The 14,925-nt window shown below is 35.6% G+C and overlaps 1 protein-coding gene across 1 annotated transcript in view; it reads right to left on the bottom strand.

Moving 5' to 3' along the window:
* The window catches only part of ATP8A1 (ATPase phospholipid transporting 8A1), a 185,698-nt gene that overhangs the window by 123,061 nt on the left and 47,712 nt on the right, over nucleotides 1-14,925 (bottom strand). The window contains exons 13-15 of the mRNA XM_081813165.1: nucleotides 14,107-14,184; nucleotides 13,056-13,144; nucleotides 6,863-6,907 (exon numbers count right to left, since the gene is read on the bottom strand). Coding sequence (XP_081669291.1) covers nucleotides 6,863-6,907; nucleotides 13,056-13,144; nucleotides 14,107-14,184 — 212 coding nt within the window. The remainder of the gene's footprint in view (nucleotides 1-6,862; nucleotides 6,908-13,055; nucleotides 13,145-14,106; nucleotides 14,185-14,925) is intronic.

The raw sequence follows: 14,925 nt of genomic DNA, 5'->3' as shown, positions 1-14,925 counted from the left end.
ACTGAAGAAAAAAAGAATCTGAAATAATTAAACATACACAGTATCAATGAAATATAACCAAAGAAGGAAGTTAGACCATTTATAATAAGATACATCTTTATTTACATGTAGTAGTTTGATCTATTAATTGAGGACTGTAAAACAGTACATCTTCATTAGCATGCAGTAGTTTTGAATTCTCAAAACATCCCTAGGAGGCAGAATAAACACGTTATTACTCTTCCTCTAGTTTTAAAAATGGAGGGAAAAATCCAAGATCTTTTAAATGACTTATCAATGGGAACTCAAAAAATTCGCATACATTTCTCCTCCAAATACTATCATTTCTTAAAAACAGTTTATTACTGGGGCTCCATAAAGTCTCCCTATTATTAAAATGTATTCATTAATGGTTCTTAGTTATACATTCCCTCTTATTTGTTAGATAAATTGAAATGTCAAGGAATAATCACAGTAACATCTTGCATGTGGAGGTCTATTTTCTTTCCAAAGAATTCCAGACTAAAAGCCTTCACAAATCTGAAGATATGTCTAATTAATCTCACCAGAAACCCTTTTATCTCATAAATCACAGTTACCATAATAGATATAACTTTCAAATGTATTTATAACAAATAACACTAGATATGCAACTGAAATCTTTACATGGACACAATCCACCCTCCATTTACCAATGAAGCTTCTACCATGAATAATGTTAAATAAGGACTCTTCACTCAGAAAGTGACTTCTTTTCCAAGATCATAAAAACCATAAGCAACTCATCTGCTAATCCACATAGCCTGGGTTGGATAACTCAGGCATGGAGCTTTCACCACTCCTCTCTAAAATCTTACAAAATGTTCACTTTTAGTAAATGTAAACAGATAAAATTAGGATGCTCGTGTCATTTCAAAATAAGAACCAACTGGATTAAAAGTAAAAGTGATCATTTAAAATCCGTTGACAAAATTATGAATTTGCAAACTGCGCAATAAGCTTTATATATATTTTATGCAAATGCAAGCCAACACCAACATTTTGTTAGATTTTTCCATAGAAATTTTCAAGAGGCACTATGCACACAAAGAGACAAAAGAAATGATGGTGTTTTGCAAGAAGGGATAAGATAGGGAGGGTAACATTAAGGGTAAGGAGAACAAGGAGCAGGTAGTCCACAATACCATATAAATGGCAGCTTCTTGCTGGGTAATTTAAAAACTATGATACAGTGTAAATAATTATTTCCTGACTATACAAAAAAATGAAGAATCCCCATGACATTAAAAATTAACAGAAAATTCAGAATGTATATGGTTTAATCAGTATTACCTATTTTCATACATGACAGTATGGGGACCTTGAAATTTTTTTAAATTCAAAATTCATGTCAACCAAGGAATCATTAGAAAAAAAGAAAAAACAGTTGGATCCATACTTTTCACCTTAAACCAAATAAACTCCAGATGGATGTACAATTTAATAATTAAGATATGGGAAAATTTAAAAAATAAGAGTGGAAAAAGCCTATGTATCACACATAATCCAGAAAACAAAACAAACAGATAAATCTGACTGTATACAGCTAAAACATTTCTGCATAGCAAAAACTACTGCAAGCAAAATCAAAAGCCAAACAAAAACTGGGAAAAACTTTCCAATTCATATAATGAAGGTTAGTTTCCCTAAGACAGAAAGAACTCATAGAAAGCAATATGAAAAAGATCAACAATGCAGCCCAACTACGAGATGAGGAAATATGAGTGCCTTTAAATACAAACTTCAGTTTACCCAATAATGAGAGAAATGACTGCATCAATTTAGCAGAAATAAATTTGACAATTCTGTGCTGTTGTGATTATGAAAAAGATAAATCATACCATTGCTGAGTATGAAAATTGGCAAAACTTCTAAGAAGAACAACTAGGCAATTTCTACCAAAATTTAAAATGCATGTATCCCTTTGATCCAGTAATTCCAGTTCTAGGAATTTATACTAGCTATCTACCTGGTGCAAAATGTTGTATGCACAAATTCATTCTTTGCAGCACATTTTTAAAAAGATTTATTTATTTGCGAGAGAGTGAGAACACGCATGCGTCCGTGAGTGGAGGGAGGGGGCGAGGGAAGAGAATCTTGAGGCAGACTCCCTGCCAAGCACGGAGCCCAATGCGGGGCTTGATCTCAGGAGCCATGAGATCATGATCGAAGCCAAAACCAAGAGTCAGATGCTCAACTAACCGAGCCACCCAGGTGCCCCTGCAGCACATTTTTTTTTTTTTAAATAGCAAAAGATTAGAAACAACTCAAGTACTATGAAGGATGTTGCTTTAAAACATTGTGGTACATCCACATAGCAAATGCTATACAAAAAACAGGAAGCTCTTCTGATCTTGGGCTGATCTCAAAGACGCACAGTGAAAAGAAAAGCTGGTACAAAACAGGGCGTATAGTATGGTTCACTTTCTGTAAATATAGGAGAGAAAACAAACACATGCATGTATATGTGTAGAACAGATCTGGAAGGATACATCTGAAATTGTTTACACTGCCTGCCTCTGGGAGGGGAGAGGAGTTCTCCAAGACAGGGAAGGGAGAAAAACCTTCCCCTCTTTACACCCTTGGAATTTGCAACATGCTAATGCATTATGAACTTAAATCAAATTTAAATTAAAAATTAAAGACAAGAAACAAAATCCATGTCAGCCACCTGTAATAGATGCACAGCCTACACATAAAATAGATGTATACATTATGCACACACACATACTACACCCATGTTCACACTGGAAGGTAAAACTTAGTGGGGCTGTAAAGCACCATATTTTGAAAGGATCTGCACTTCCTGCTTTCAAATGATGCTACTGGTTGCAAATCAAAATCCCTTAGAGGAAGATTTGATTTTTAGGAATGACTTTGTTATTCAGAGTCATGTCAAGTCCAAGAATATAAACAAGTGATCGAATTCAATAATATTTTTGTTAGACATCAGTTTTAACCAAAGTCCTAAGACCTGCTTTTCTGTGTGGCTCAAAGTATTTCTGAAGGCAATTACAAAAGAGGTGTTCCAAAAACATTCTGTGAAATGGCTGCATCATTGAAATAAATAAATTAGCTGTCAACGTGACTACTTTGAAGACTAACATTAATTTGGATGCGTTAGATCTCATTATTATACAGTCACACCTGGAAGGATGTTTTCATGAGTCTAGCTGTTATAGCAGAAAAAATAAATACCACTCATTCCATACATAATTATAGACCAGGATGAAATGAGAAAATAAATAAGACCAGAAAATAGTACTATCCACTGATACTATGATAATACTAAAAACCACAGTGAAATGACTAAGCACGGAACACATTAAGGAAATCCTTTTTGGAGAATCATCATCACTAGCATTAACTTCAAAAAATATATCAGAACAGTATGGACTTTATATTAAATAGTTAAGAAAAACAAATATGTTATCTGGGATTGGCTTCAAAATAATGGTGAGGGAGAGGTATAGATGACATTGGATTTGGGTGCGTATTATGGAAGTAAGTGAAAGAGTAATCTGTCTACTTTTGTTTATGCTTGAAATTTCCCACAGTAAGCATTAGTAAGCAAAAGAAAAAAATGGCTATGGAAATATATAGCTGAAAACAATCACATCTTTTTATTTTATTTTATTTTTTTATTATTTTTTAAAGATTTTCTTTTATTTATTTGTCAGAGGGACAGAGGGAGAGGGAAATAGAGAGAGAGAGGGAGAGCAAGCGCACAAGCAGGAGGAGCGGCAGGGCAGAGGGAGAAGAAGCAGGCTCCCCGCCGAGCAGGGAGCCTGATGCGGGACTCGATCCCAGGACTCTGGGATCATGACCTGAGCAGAAGGCAGACGCTTAACCGACTGAGCCACCCAGGCGCCCCTGAAAACAATCACATCTTAAGGGCTACACAGATGCTGAGAATAAGCAGATCTTTTTTCCAATGGTAGATTTTTAATAGGAAAGAATGAATCTGTAAGGTTATATGTTAGCTTATGGGTAGTTGGCAATAACAAGAAAACCATATCAATTTTGGAGTAAGTAGCTACTGGTTGGGGAATGATCTTATCTCTGTAAACTATTTTATACTAATATATTTAAGCGAGTAAAGCTACAGCCATCATCCAATTATCTTTAATGTCAAGAGGGTATGTTTGAAAATACTCTCAAGAGAGTATCACAAGTTTGCCTTCAAATTCCACTAAATATAAAATAATCTGTACACATTTAAGTGTTAAATATTATATGTTTTTTAATCTTGACATTTTTGTGGTGAATATGGTTCGGTAGGGCAGTAAAATGTATATAGGCTACAGGTTTTATGTATGGAATTTAATGAACTTCACACTGAAATGTGAAGCTGCTGACAGACAGGCATGAACTTTGATTTTGGATTTATACAGTCATCTATACTCTCTAATTTATCCCTGAAGACCAGCACCATGAAGATGTGGTCATATGCCTACAGCATAGGATTCAACCAGTATCTCACTTTTTTTTTTCCTTCTTCTTCTTTTTTTCTTTTCAGGATCACACTTTTGATCTTGGTTTCCTTGGCAAAATGAAATCAACTGGATGAGGGGTTCGGGGAGATGCCAGATGTATGAATGTGCAAAATTTTGCTCCCTGTGCTAATTTTTCTCAAGTCAGTTAAACTGTACCTGCTCTTGCTACCTTAAGAAAAAAAAAATGACTGAAATGGTAAAGGTATTTTGTGCTCTAAAAGCATATAAAGTTCTTTAAGATCTGTAGGACATAAAGTGACCAGCACCTACTTTATAATCTGGCTTTCATGTTTCCTGGTTGAGTACTTTGGGACAAGTTACTTATTAGCTTCTTTGCCTAAATTTCACCAATTTTAATATGGTCATGTCAATCACAACTCTTCAAATATATCACGAGGATTGAGTGAGAGACACCAAAGCTAACACTCTCTGTGAGTATACTATGTCTAGACACTATTCTAAGCACTTTAAAAATGGAACTCACTCGGGGCACCTGGGTGGCACAGTTGGTTGAGCATGGGACTCTTGGTTTCAGCTCAGGTCATGATCTCGGGGTTGTCAGGATTGCCCCGAGTTGGGCTCTGTGCTCAGCATGGAGCCTGCTTGAGAGTCTCTCTCCCTCTCCCTCTGCCTGCCCCGCCCCCTTGCTCACATGCACACACACTCTCTCAAATAAATAAATCTTAAAAAAATAATAAAAATAAAAACAGAACTCAATCTTCACAACCTCCCTATGATGTCCACATTCTACCAGAGGAAGACAGGCAGGCAGAGAGATTAGGTAACTTTTTCAAGGTCACAAGTAGGATCAGGATGTGAACTTGGGTGGCCAGAATCCAAAGTCTGCATCTTTGACCATGGCAGATGGCCAGGACAGAACAGAAGCTCAAGTAGTATTTTCCAAAAGGGTGTTTTACAAAGAGATCTTAACTAGATAATATAATATCCTCTCTTTCCAAAGGTGGTAGAAGTCACAAAACAATCTCTATAGAAAGTAGGATATTTTAAATGACCCGAGTAAATAAACAACGATTTTTTACATTTTCATTCACTCTTAATGAAAATATGCTAAAGGTAATTTCCTTCTCTTAAGAATAAGAGTTCTCTTAGAAAAATCATGTATTAATTCTATACTAATGAACAGTATTTACAATTAATAGAATTATATTAATGTTACAGAAAAAAATAGTCACAAAATTTTACTACATTCTTGAAGGATTAAATAAAAGGGAATAGCTACTGCATTAAACTTGAATTATCCATCAGCAGTAAGAAGCTTTGGAATATTTTTAAAAATGCTAAAAATCATTCAGTTGTGTGTAGGTGTCGAAGCTGGATGATGCTCCAAGCAATGAGCTTAAATGTGATGACTCATCAGTTACCACACGAATCAAACAGCTGCCTCTGTCATTATTATAGGTGTGAGTTTTGCTGCAAATTGTTATCAAATCTCCACTTTATTGAAATAAAATTCAAGTTGAAAAATATTAAATGATGTTATTGGACTTCCATGCATATTGGAAATGTGGCCAAATCATAAAACAAATGTATAACCTGAAAATAAAAATATAACCACTTTTAAAGCCATAATGTGTTCTATAGTTACCAGCATTAAAAGAATCTGTTTTCTGAAGTTTCATTGGCCACCAAATCATGATGAGTTAGAGAATATCAAAATAAACTTATACAGTTCTAAATCAAAATGTAAATCCATGGAGGGGGGATTTTAAGGGAAAACAAACAAACCCCCTCAAAAATATGGAAATTAAAATGCCATCTTTAATAATTCTATAATTATTTATATTCCAGTTAACTTTAGTCCTTGGTAGCATAGTCTTCCAACATTTGTTCCAGACATTTATTTTTAAAAATGTTCATTTTCTAGCCCCCAAATAGATTTACTAAACTAATGAAAAGAGATGTAAAGGAAATTTCCACTTCTGGGTAGGTTTCAGTAGCATCTTTTTGTGGCTCTGTAGAGTATATAAATTGCTGCAGAAGGTGGCAGTGCTGAGCTATAAAACATAAAACTTCTTGAGCTCTAACAAATCTTAGCTAGTTCACAGCCCAGGGACCCCAAGTTGATCATTACAGACTTTATTATAGATACATAATGTAAAACTCTAGCAAGCCTAACCATTAAACCTAATGTTTGTAAAATGACTAAAGGTTATGCAATAGGAAATCAAGGATATTCACTGGATTTCAAGAAATAGATTCTTTATAGCCCTTATCCTACCTGATCAATAATGCTTCCCCCCCCAAAAGTAGTGAAATGTGTTTATCAAAGCAATAAAATGCAAACCTTTTAAAGGAATCAATGAGACAGAAAGGTCCATGCAGCTTACCATTCATCAGGAGAACAGCCATAATCCTCAGGTTCAGGGACATGGCTTCAGAAAGCAAGAGGAGGGGCAGAAAGAGAGGACAAAATCATCACAGAAAGGCTGGAAACAAAAGCATGAATAAAGGAAGTACTGAAAGATGGATATTGAAAAAGTTAAGAAAATGAACTTTTAGTTGATTCTGAAAGAATGGCAGTTAGTATAGTAAGTAGAACACAATTTATGGTAACTGAGCAGGTTTACAAAATTATTCTATAACAGGATAGCCAACTTGCCTCTTGACCATGGAATTTACTCATTTTATTCCTAGAATTCAATATTCACTAAGAAATATTTTAACCTAGAGGTTTAAATACATGCTAAAACCAATGGAAAATTAATTACATATTATATCATCAGAATAAAGTGTTTTAATGAAACAAACATACTAATACCTAGGAACAAACTATCACTGACAAAATTTGCCAAGTACATCTTAGAAATAAATTTGACTACCATAGAGTAATGGGTCTTTAAACAAGTATATTAAAGTAAAAGTTAATTACATTTCTATAATTAAAAGGAACCACATTTTAAAAGATTAACTGATCCTCAAAATTTTTCACTTAAACTATAATCACTCATTGAGCCATTTGGTATCTCAAACAGAGAACACATTCATCAATAATTTTAATTTCATCCTTTAGCTCATTTGAGCAACGGGAAAAGTCTGACTGATGTATATAGCTTTTGTTTCAACGAGCCACTCATGTATTCAGTCAGAAGATACATGGCAGAGCAGATTTTCTTTTCTTTATGTATTTATTCTATTTTTCTTTTTATTGTTGAAATTTTTTCCAGCTTTGTTGAGATATAATTGATGTATAACACTGCACAAGTTTAAGGTATACAACATGATGACTTGATACACTTATATACTGTGATATGATTACCCCCACAGTGTGAGCTAACACCTCCATCTGTCACATAATTACCATTTTGTGTGTGTGTGTGTGTCTGGTGGGAAAATTTAAGATATACTCTCCTAGCAGCCAGAAAACCTTTTCTTATCTCTCATTTCTTTCACTATATATGACTGTTCAATATTTTTTCTTTAAATTAAATTTATTAGTGGGGCGCCTGGGTGGCTCAGACGGTTAAGCGTCTGCCTTCAGCTCAGGTCGTGATCCCAGGGTCCTGGGATCGAGTCCCGCATCGGGTTCCCTGCTCCTTGGGAGCCTTCTTCTCCCTCTGCTTCTCTCTCTCTCTCTGTCTCTCATGAATAAATAAATATATAAAAAATAAATAAATAAATTTATTAGCTATCAATAGAGTTTAAAAAATGCAGAGTTCAGTAATGTAAACGTAGAGTCATTCATTGTTTCTGACAGAGTTTTCAGTGAAGTCCTTTCACTCCCTCAGTGTCCATCCCACTCCCTCTAGCCTTCCACCAAACTGGCTATGACACAAGCCTCATCATTTGAAGGCACCTCTTCCACCTCCAAAGCATGAAACCGCCTCCAGGACAGTATCCACTGTCTTTAGTCCCAATGAAGGCAGTCCCCTCTACTCACTATTCTCTCTTGTACCAAATGACTTTTGTTGATGCTTGAGAGGAAGGGCTAACCAAGCCACCTGTGGGCTGGACTCCCAGAAAAAATGATGACCTATTGCAAAACTCTGTAGAAACTGACTGCAGCCCAGCGCTGAAGGCAATCACTTCTGATCAACCTCAAGGCTTGGACTCTAGCCGCACCCCCCTCCCTCCCACCCCGGACTGTACCAGCGGAGGGCCAGTGCTACCCAAGCAAAAACACTGTGCTAAGGATCTGCCAAGTTGGACGGCAGTACCCGATCTCACATCAGGGGAGGGGCAAGTGCATCTCAAGTCATATAGCTTAAAAGACGCAAAGCTCAAGGCTCAGGGTCCTTTCTCCTGGGTGGGGTCTAGCCCTGGCAAATGCTATTCAGAATGTGATGAGCAGCAGGAGACCCACACACCTGTTACTGCACCTGTCTGCATGAGTTTCCCCAGGACTGCTGCTGGGGCAGCTCTGGTGTATATGTGCTCTCTGGTCATTTGCCTTTGTGTGCATGTCCATACTGCTGTATCTGCCTGGGAAGTTCTTCACTTAATCAAACCCATTCTTACGTCTCAGCTCAAGCATCACTTTCTTAAGAGCAGTCCCTGACCTGCCTGATTTGATCAAATCCCCATCACAGACTCACGTGGACCTCTGTACTGTGTTTTATCTTTGATTACTTAATTAACATCCATTAACCCCCAATTAGACTATAAATTTTAGGAGGGCAGAAACCATGTGAACTTTGCTGATCATTACAATCCCATCATTTAACAAAGTGCCACATACACAGAAGGAGATAAAAATATTTGTTGAAGCATATAAATAAACAAAAGAATGGTGTTTACCCAGCTCTTACCATGGTGGGCAGTAAGATAAATTTGTTGGTTATAATCTAGACCTCGGGGCTAAATTTTATGGTAATTGTGAGGTTTCTTGTGATGCATCTCTTCTCAGTTTGAAGTACTGATCCTTTCAGCAAACATATTACTAAACAAAATATGGTCATGTTAAGTGGTTCATATATCATATTCATATATACATAGAGATTGCTTTTAAGAAAATTCATCTTTTACTTACAGGGAAAATGTCAATGAAATGTTTGATTAAATGACCAACACAACAAAAATCACTCTTTAGTTGGCTTACTAGAATTTTTTTTTTTTTTTAACTTTAAGACTGTACTGTGTAAAGCTTTGCCCAGCTCATCACCTCATTCTAAATAAGGTCCAAATTGCCAACAAAGATTACACTTAGGATTATAGCCTATTATATTTATTCACTGTATTGAGAGTCCTAGCCAGTGAACATAAAAGCCTCCTTACCCATTCCTGGTATTCCATTTACTTTGATAAAACTGACTCATTTCCTACAGGAAGGAATTTGCTGAAATGATACTTTAACAGTAGAGTTTCTAGTTTGTAATAAGTTAAATTTACAAATGACATCAATTTACGTTTAATCAAAGAAAGATCTAATGAAACAAACTAGTAAGTTTAAACACAGTAGTATCTCTGACAAAGTTGAACTCTACAAAATAATCATCGCTGCTAATTTTGTACAAATCTTTATTTTGTTGCCCATTATGAATCCAATTCGGGCAATGGTTATGTGAAATGAGGGAAAAATCACCAAGATTAAATTTTGAAGCATTGTTTTAAATGCTAAATATTATCTTCTTACAAACCTAAGGAATACTAGGCAAAAATGAAGACACTTCAAGTCTTGTTCTCAAACCCATAAAAGCCAACAGAACTCACCTCTGACTCTACCTAGGGTAAAACTAGGCTTTATCTTACTTCTTAAAAAATGTTGAACAAGGATCAGTTCTGAATTTTTAACCCCAAAAGCATGTGTTAGTTTATGAAAATGTGGGGTGTTCTCCTTTATCCTGGTTTATCCTGGGGGGATAAACACCATGCTTTCTTCTGTTAGAGTTGAAGGTTCGTGTGCATAATAGTTCCCCATATTAAACAAGTGTTAACACTGCTACAGTGCAAATGGGGATTGCAAAACCATATTACTACCCTGTCTGGCTTCCGATAACCCAAGAGTGGCCAGAGGAAATTCCCACAGAAAGATGGTTGACAGTAATTACTTGTCTTGCTGAGTTTGGTGGAATTAACGAATAGTGGTGTGTCTCTTACTGTAAACACCTAAGCATCTGAAGTCTCCTGTATCAACAACTTCCTGTATCAACCACTCTCTACAATACAATGCTGACATTCCAAATGTCCATCCGAATGTTTGGGGGAGGGGATGTTGATAAAAAATCAGGGTTAAGGATCCTAAACGCACATACACAACACTACATGATTACTGGAAGCAGTTTAACAACTCGCTTCACTCAGCAAGGCTTCTGGTATTTTCAAAAACATGATATATCACCCAAGAAAGAAATGTATTTCTGTCTATATAGTTAAGATTTGCAAACAAAGGAACACCTTTTATTTCTAATAAAACATGCTTTTATTTTTATTAATTTTATTTTATTATGTCACCGTACATTACATCATTAGTTTCTGATGTAGTGTTCCATGATTCATTGTTTGCGTATAATACCCAGTGCTCCATGCAGACCGTGCCCTCTTTAATACCCATCACCGGGCTACCCCACTCCCCATGCCCCTCCCCTCTAGAACCCTCAGTTTGTTTCTCAGAGTCCATAGTCTCTCATGTATGTTTTTTTTATATCTAGAATTTTATACCTGGAAAACAACTTTAGAGATCATCTTATCTCACTATCCTCATTTTAAGGAGTTTGGAATATTTGAAAGGAATTATTGATAGTTACATGGTAGATGAGTGACAAAGCCGAGGCTAGAGGTCATGTCTCATGGCTGCACCTCAATATTAAGAGATGTTATTTGCCCAAGAGGAAATTTGTTTTCCTGGAAACTTAATATAAATGATGACAGTTTTTAACGCTTAATACTACTTTAATATTTACCAATCTCAAGCCCACCCTATCATATAATGGTTGTTAATGATAATATCACCAATAGATACAGAAGGAACACTATTCTTTAGAACTACTGCCCGGAAGTGTTTAAGGGCTTGTTGCAAGAAGAAGAAAAAAACTTGGAAAAATGCAGGAGAGAGGCTAGATCTCATTCTAGCTTTCTGTTCTGATTTCACAATCAATATTTGATCATTTGAAGGAACTTGCTTGTTCAATTGGAAACTGGCAAAATAAAAAAAGGATGTCAAGTATCAAACAGACCGCTCTCAAATTCACTTGTCAATGCAGAATTTCTGTAAAAACAATCTTCATAAATCTGTTGTATATATACAACAAATATATAATAAAAAGAATCACAATAGGCCTTTCCTTCTCTTGTGGTTGTCAAATACGCATGACGTCAAAAAGTGTGTCTGCATCACCCCCTCCACAGCAGCTAACCAAATTACAAGGCTGGTAGCTATTGGCGGGGAGGAGTAAGGACAGCCTTTTCTAGGGGAGGTGGGGGAGTTTCAGATAAAGAGGAAAGATGCAAAATGGCATGCAGCCCTGGAAACAGTAAGTGTGCTTCTTAAATTAACATCCCGTCTTGGCAAGTGTGAAAAAGCCATTCAATCAAATGTCTTTTCGGCTTCATTTACACACACAGTTTGAAGTCCATTTTAGTCACACTCTCTGCTAACCCAAAGAATAAGGATATCTGCCTCCATCTACTCTTTGTAGACCCTTGTTGGAGTAACCATTTGCTTTTAGAATTTTTTACCAAATGGTTATTTATTTATAATTTTAATTAAGGTATTTTCAAAATTCAATACATTATTTTTATACTCGCTTATGGTTTGGAGTGGGGAAGAGTACACACCAGAAAACCCAAACGCAAGTGCCCTTGCTTCAAAGGCTAAGGGATCAGTATTTCCCAGTCTCACTTACAGATAAAGATAATTGGAAAATTTGATAATAGTCATGGTCAAGGTCACTCCAACCAAGGAAAGTTTCACCTTTTGATCACGTCCTTTTAGGAAATGTACAGATTAATTTTCTCACATTATCCTAAAAAGGTATTTCAAAAAGAAGGCTTTTGAACGATTTAGGTAAACATAACTCCAAAAAAGAAATAAAAGGGTTCTTAACAAGCATATTCTAAAGGACATCAGGAGCATGATAAAAGTTTCTGAGGGTACTCGTTACAACCTAGATTTAAGAGTTTCGTGTTCCTACCTCCTTCCCACCATCAGAAATTTAGATTGCTCTGTGACTGCAAAGAGGAGAGATGGTATAAGAAAAAACAAACTAAAGGGATAACTATCAGAGAAACAACAGTATTTTAACTTGAAAACTGGACACTCTGCATGTTATTACGACATTGTACTCTAACTCTATGGCAATGTAGAGGGAACTGTATTTTTACTTCATGACCAGAGCCAGATAGAGACCTTTAGCAACTCTAAACTTGGAAATACTACTGGGTAGAACCTCCACCTCATAGGTAATTCCAAATGAAAAACAACTTCAAACTATAACACAAAACATACATGTATGCTGCAGTCAAAACAGGGGCTTTTTATGTTAAAAAAAAAATTTCCCCTAATAAGAATTCTCAAAACACACCGAACTATTAGCATTTATTAAATGTGTGTTTCACATTCTAATTAAAGGGAAAAAAAAAACTCACCCATAAGCAACTCCAGCTATGGTGCACTTCTTAAACTGCATTACATTGCAGGTCAGAGTGCCAGTTTTGTCAGAAAATATGTATTTTACCTAAAAAAAAGTTTAAAATTTCTCGTTAAAATTTCAGAAGTCTTTTTATGCCAGTCTCTCACAGAGGGGGAAAATACCCCTTAAATAATTTATCAATCTTGTTATATTAATAGGGGCACAATGAATGCCATTAACTGATGATTTTCTTCACATTAAGGAATATTTTCAACTTTTTTTTATTTTAGTACTTTAGCAAAGAATCATTTCATGTATGAACAGTAAAGACTATCAAGATGGTTAGAAAAACTGCAGCCATCCAGAAATCTGCCTTGACATAGTTGGAATTTCCACTAGAAAGTGCAACTACTGTTACTTAACATTTATGGAGCACTAAAACATCTACCGGGATTTCTCAACGTTAACAATTGCAGAATTAATAATGGCTTGTGCAATCAACTTCATATAACATCCGCATTGGTAAGAAAAAGGATAATTCTGGCCGAAATACTATTTTGAAAAGTAAAAGTTACCAAATGGGAAAAATACAGAATAAGAATTTTTTCTGAGCTAGTATCTAAATATGGATTACAAAGATACACATATATGTGAATACAGTGTAAATTATGAATCTAAAATTCCTGTTTGATTACTTTCATACTTGACTTACACAGCATCAGTGATCAAGTTAATTTTTTCTTCCTTTCTGGTCAAAAGCTATGAGCAATTTTAATACTGAGGGTTTATCACTCAAAAATAGCCAATACTTGACTAGTAACCAGATTATATACTGAAGGAAATCCCTTAGCGCAATACCTTATCTGAGAGCAAAATAGGTTTTACATAATAAGGTTTTTAAAACTTCATTTACTAAAAATGATAATTACGTACTAACATGTATTTATGCTGATTATTCAAATAATGGAAAATTAGGAGCTGTCAATTCATATGAAGTTGCCACATATGGCAGAAATTACAATGAATCTGACTTCCGATTTAACGTATCAACAAGAAATTCGGTTTACCTGGCCAAGTTCCTCGTTCAGATTAGATGTTCGAGCCATAGCAGCAGTGTCTGTGGGTTCATAGTGCATGTCGAGATCCTTTTTTTTAAATAAAAGAAATTACTAAATGCAACTGGTAACAAGAGATTACTGAAATTTTATTTAACTAGTGAGCTATAATATGAAACCACTCTCATGTCTTGCCATCTTATACCATTTCAGTTGATTTCCCTGAAAAGTACTCGGTATAGAATATTATATTTCACAGTAAGGGTAGGACAGCATGGCAGTTAGAGCATATCTCTGCAATCAGGCAATCTTGATTTTTCCATAATTCTACCATTTTCTAGATATGTGACCTGTGGTTAAGGATTAAATAATGTACGTGAAGTGCTTCCTCAAGTGTCTGACACAATATAAAGTACTTAATGTAGCTAAAGTAAGAGCAAGTAAACATTGCTCAAATAATTAAGATTTTAAACCCCTAGAAAAAGTACCGAAGAGATTCTATCTGGTTCTACTTTCTTGGCTCAAGTTCCTTCCACTGTATATACTTGAAAGCAGAAGGAGTGCACTTCTCAAAACCCAAACAAATATGTACCAATTTGTACCAATTTGTACTTGTTTTGTACCATTATGAGGCTTGACTATTAAGCCTATAAGAATTAGTATTTTCTATAGTACACCATTTTATTGGCAAGTCAGGGTTTACTGATTTTCACATGTCAAAGGAAAAGGACAAATCTGATCTTTCCCACATTTGCATTTCAGACTGATCAGCATCAGTTCTGAAGAAGGTTGTTGACTTGTAGGTGCCATGTTTTAAGAAGGATATTAAAC

This window comes from Leptonychotes weddellii, chromosome 2 (genome assembly GCF_054177405.1).
Source record: "Leptonychotes weddellii isolate Sample4059 chromosome 2, ASM5417740v2, whole genome shotgun sequence".
NCBI lineage: Eukaryota > Metazoa > Chordata > Mammalia > Carnivora > Phocidae > Leptonychotes > Leptonychotes weddellii.
This window is presented reverse-complemented; position numbering and strand designations above follow the sequence as displayed.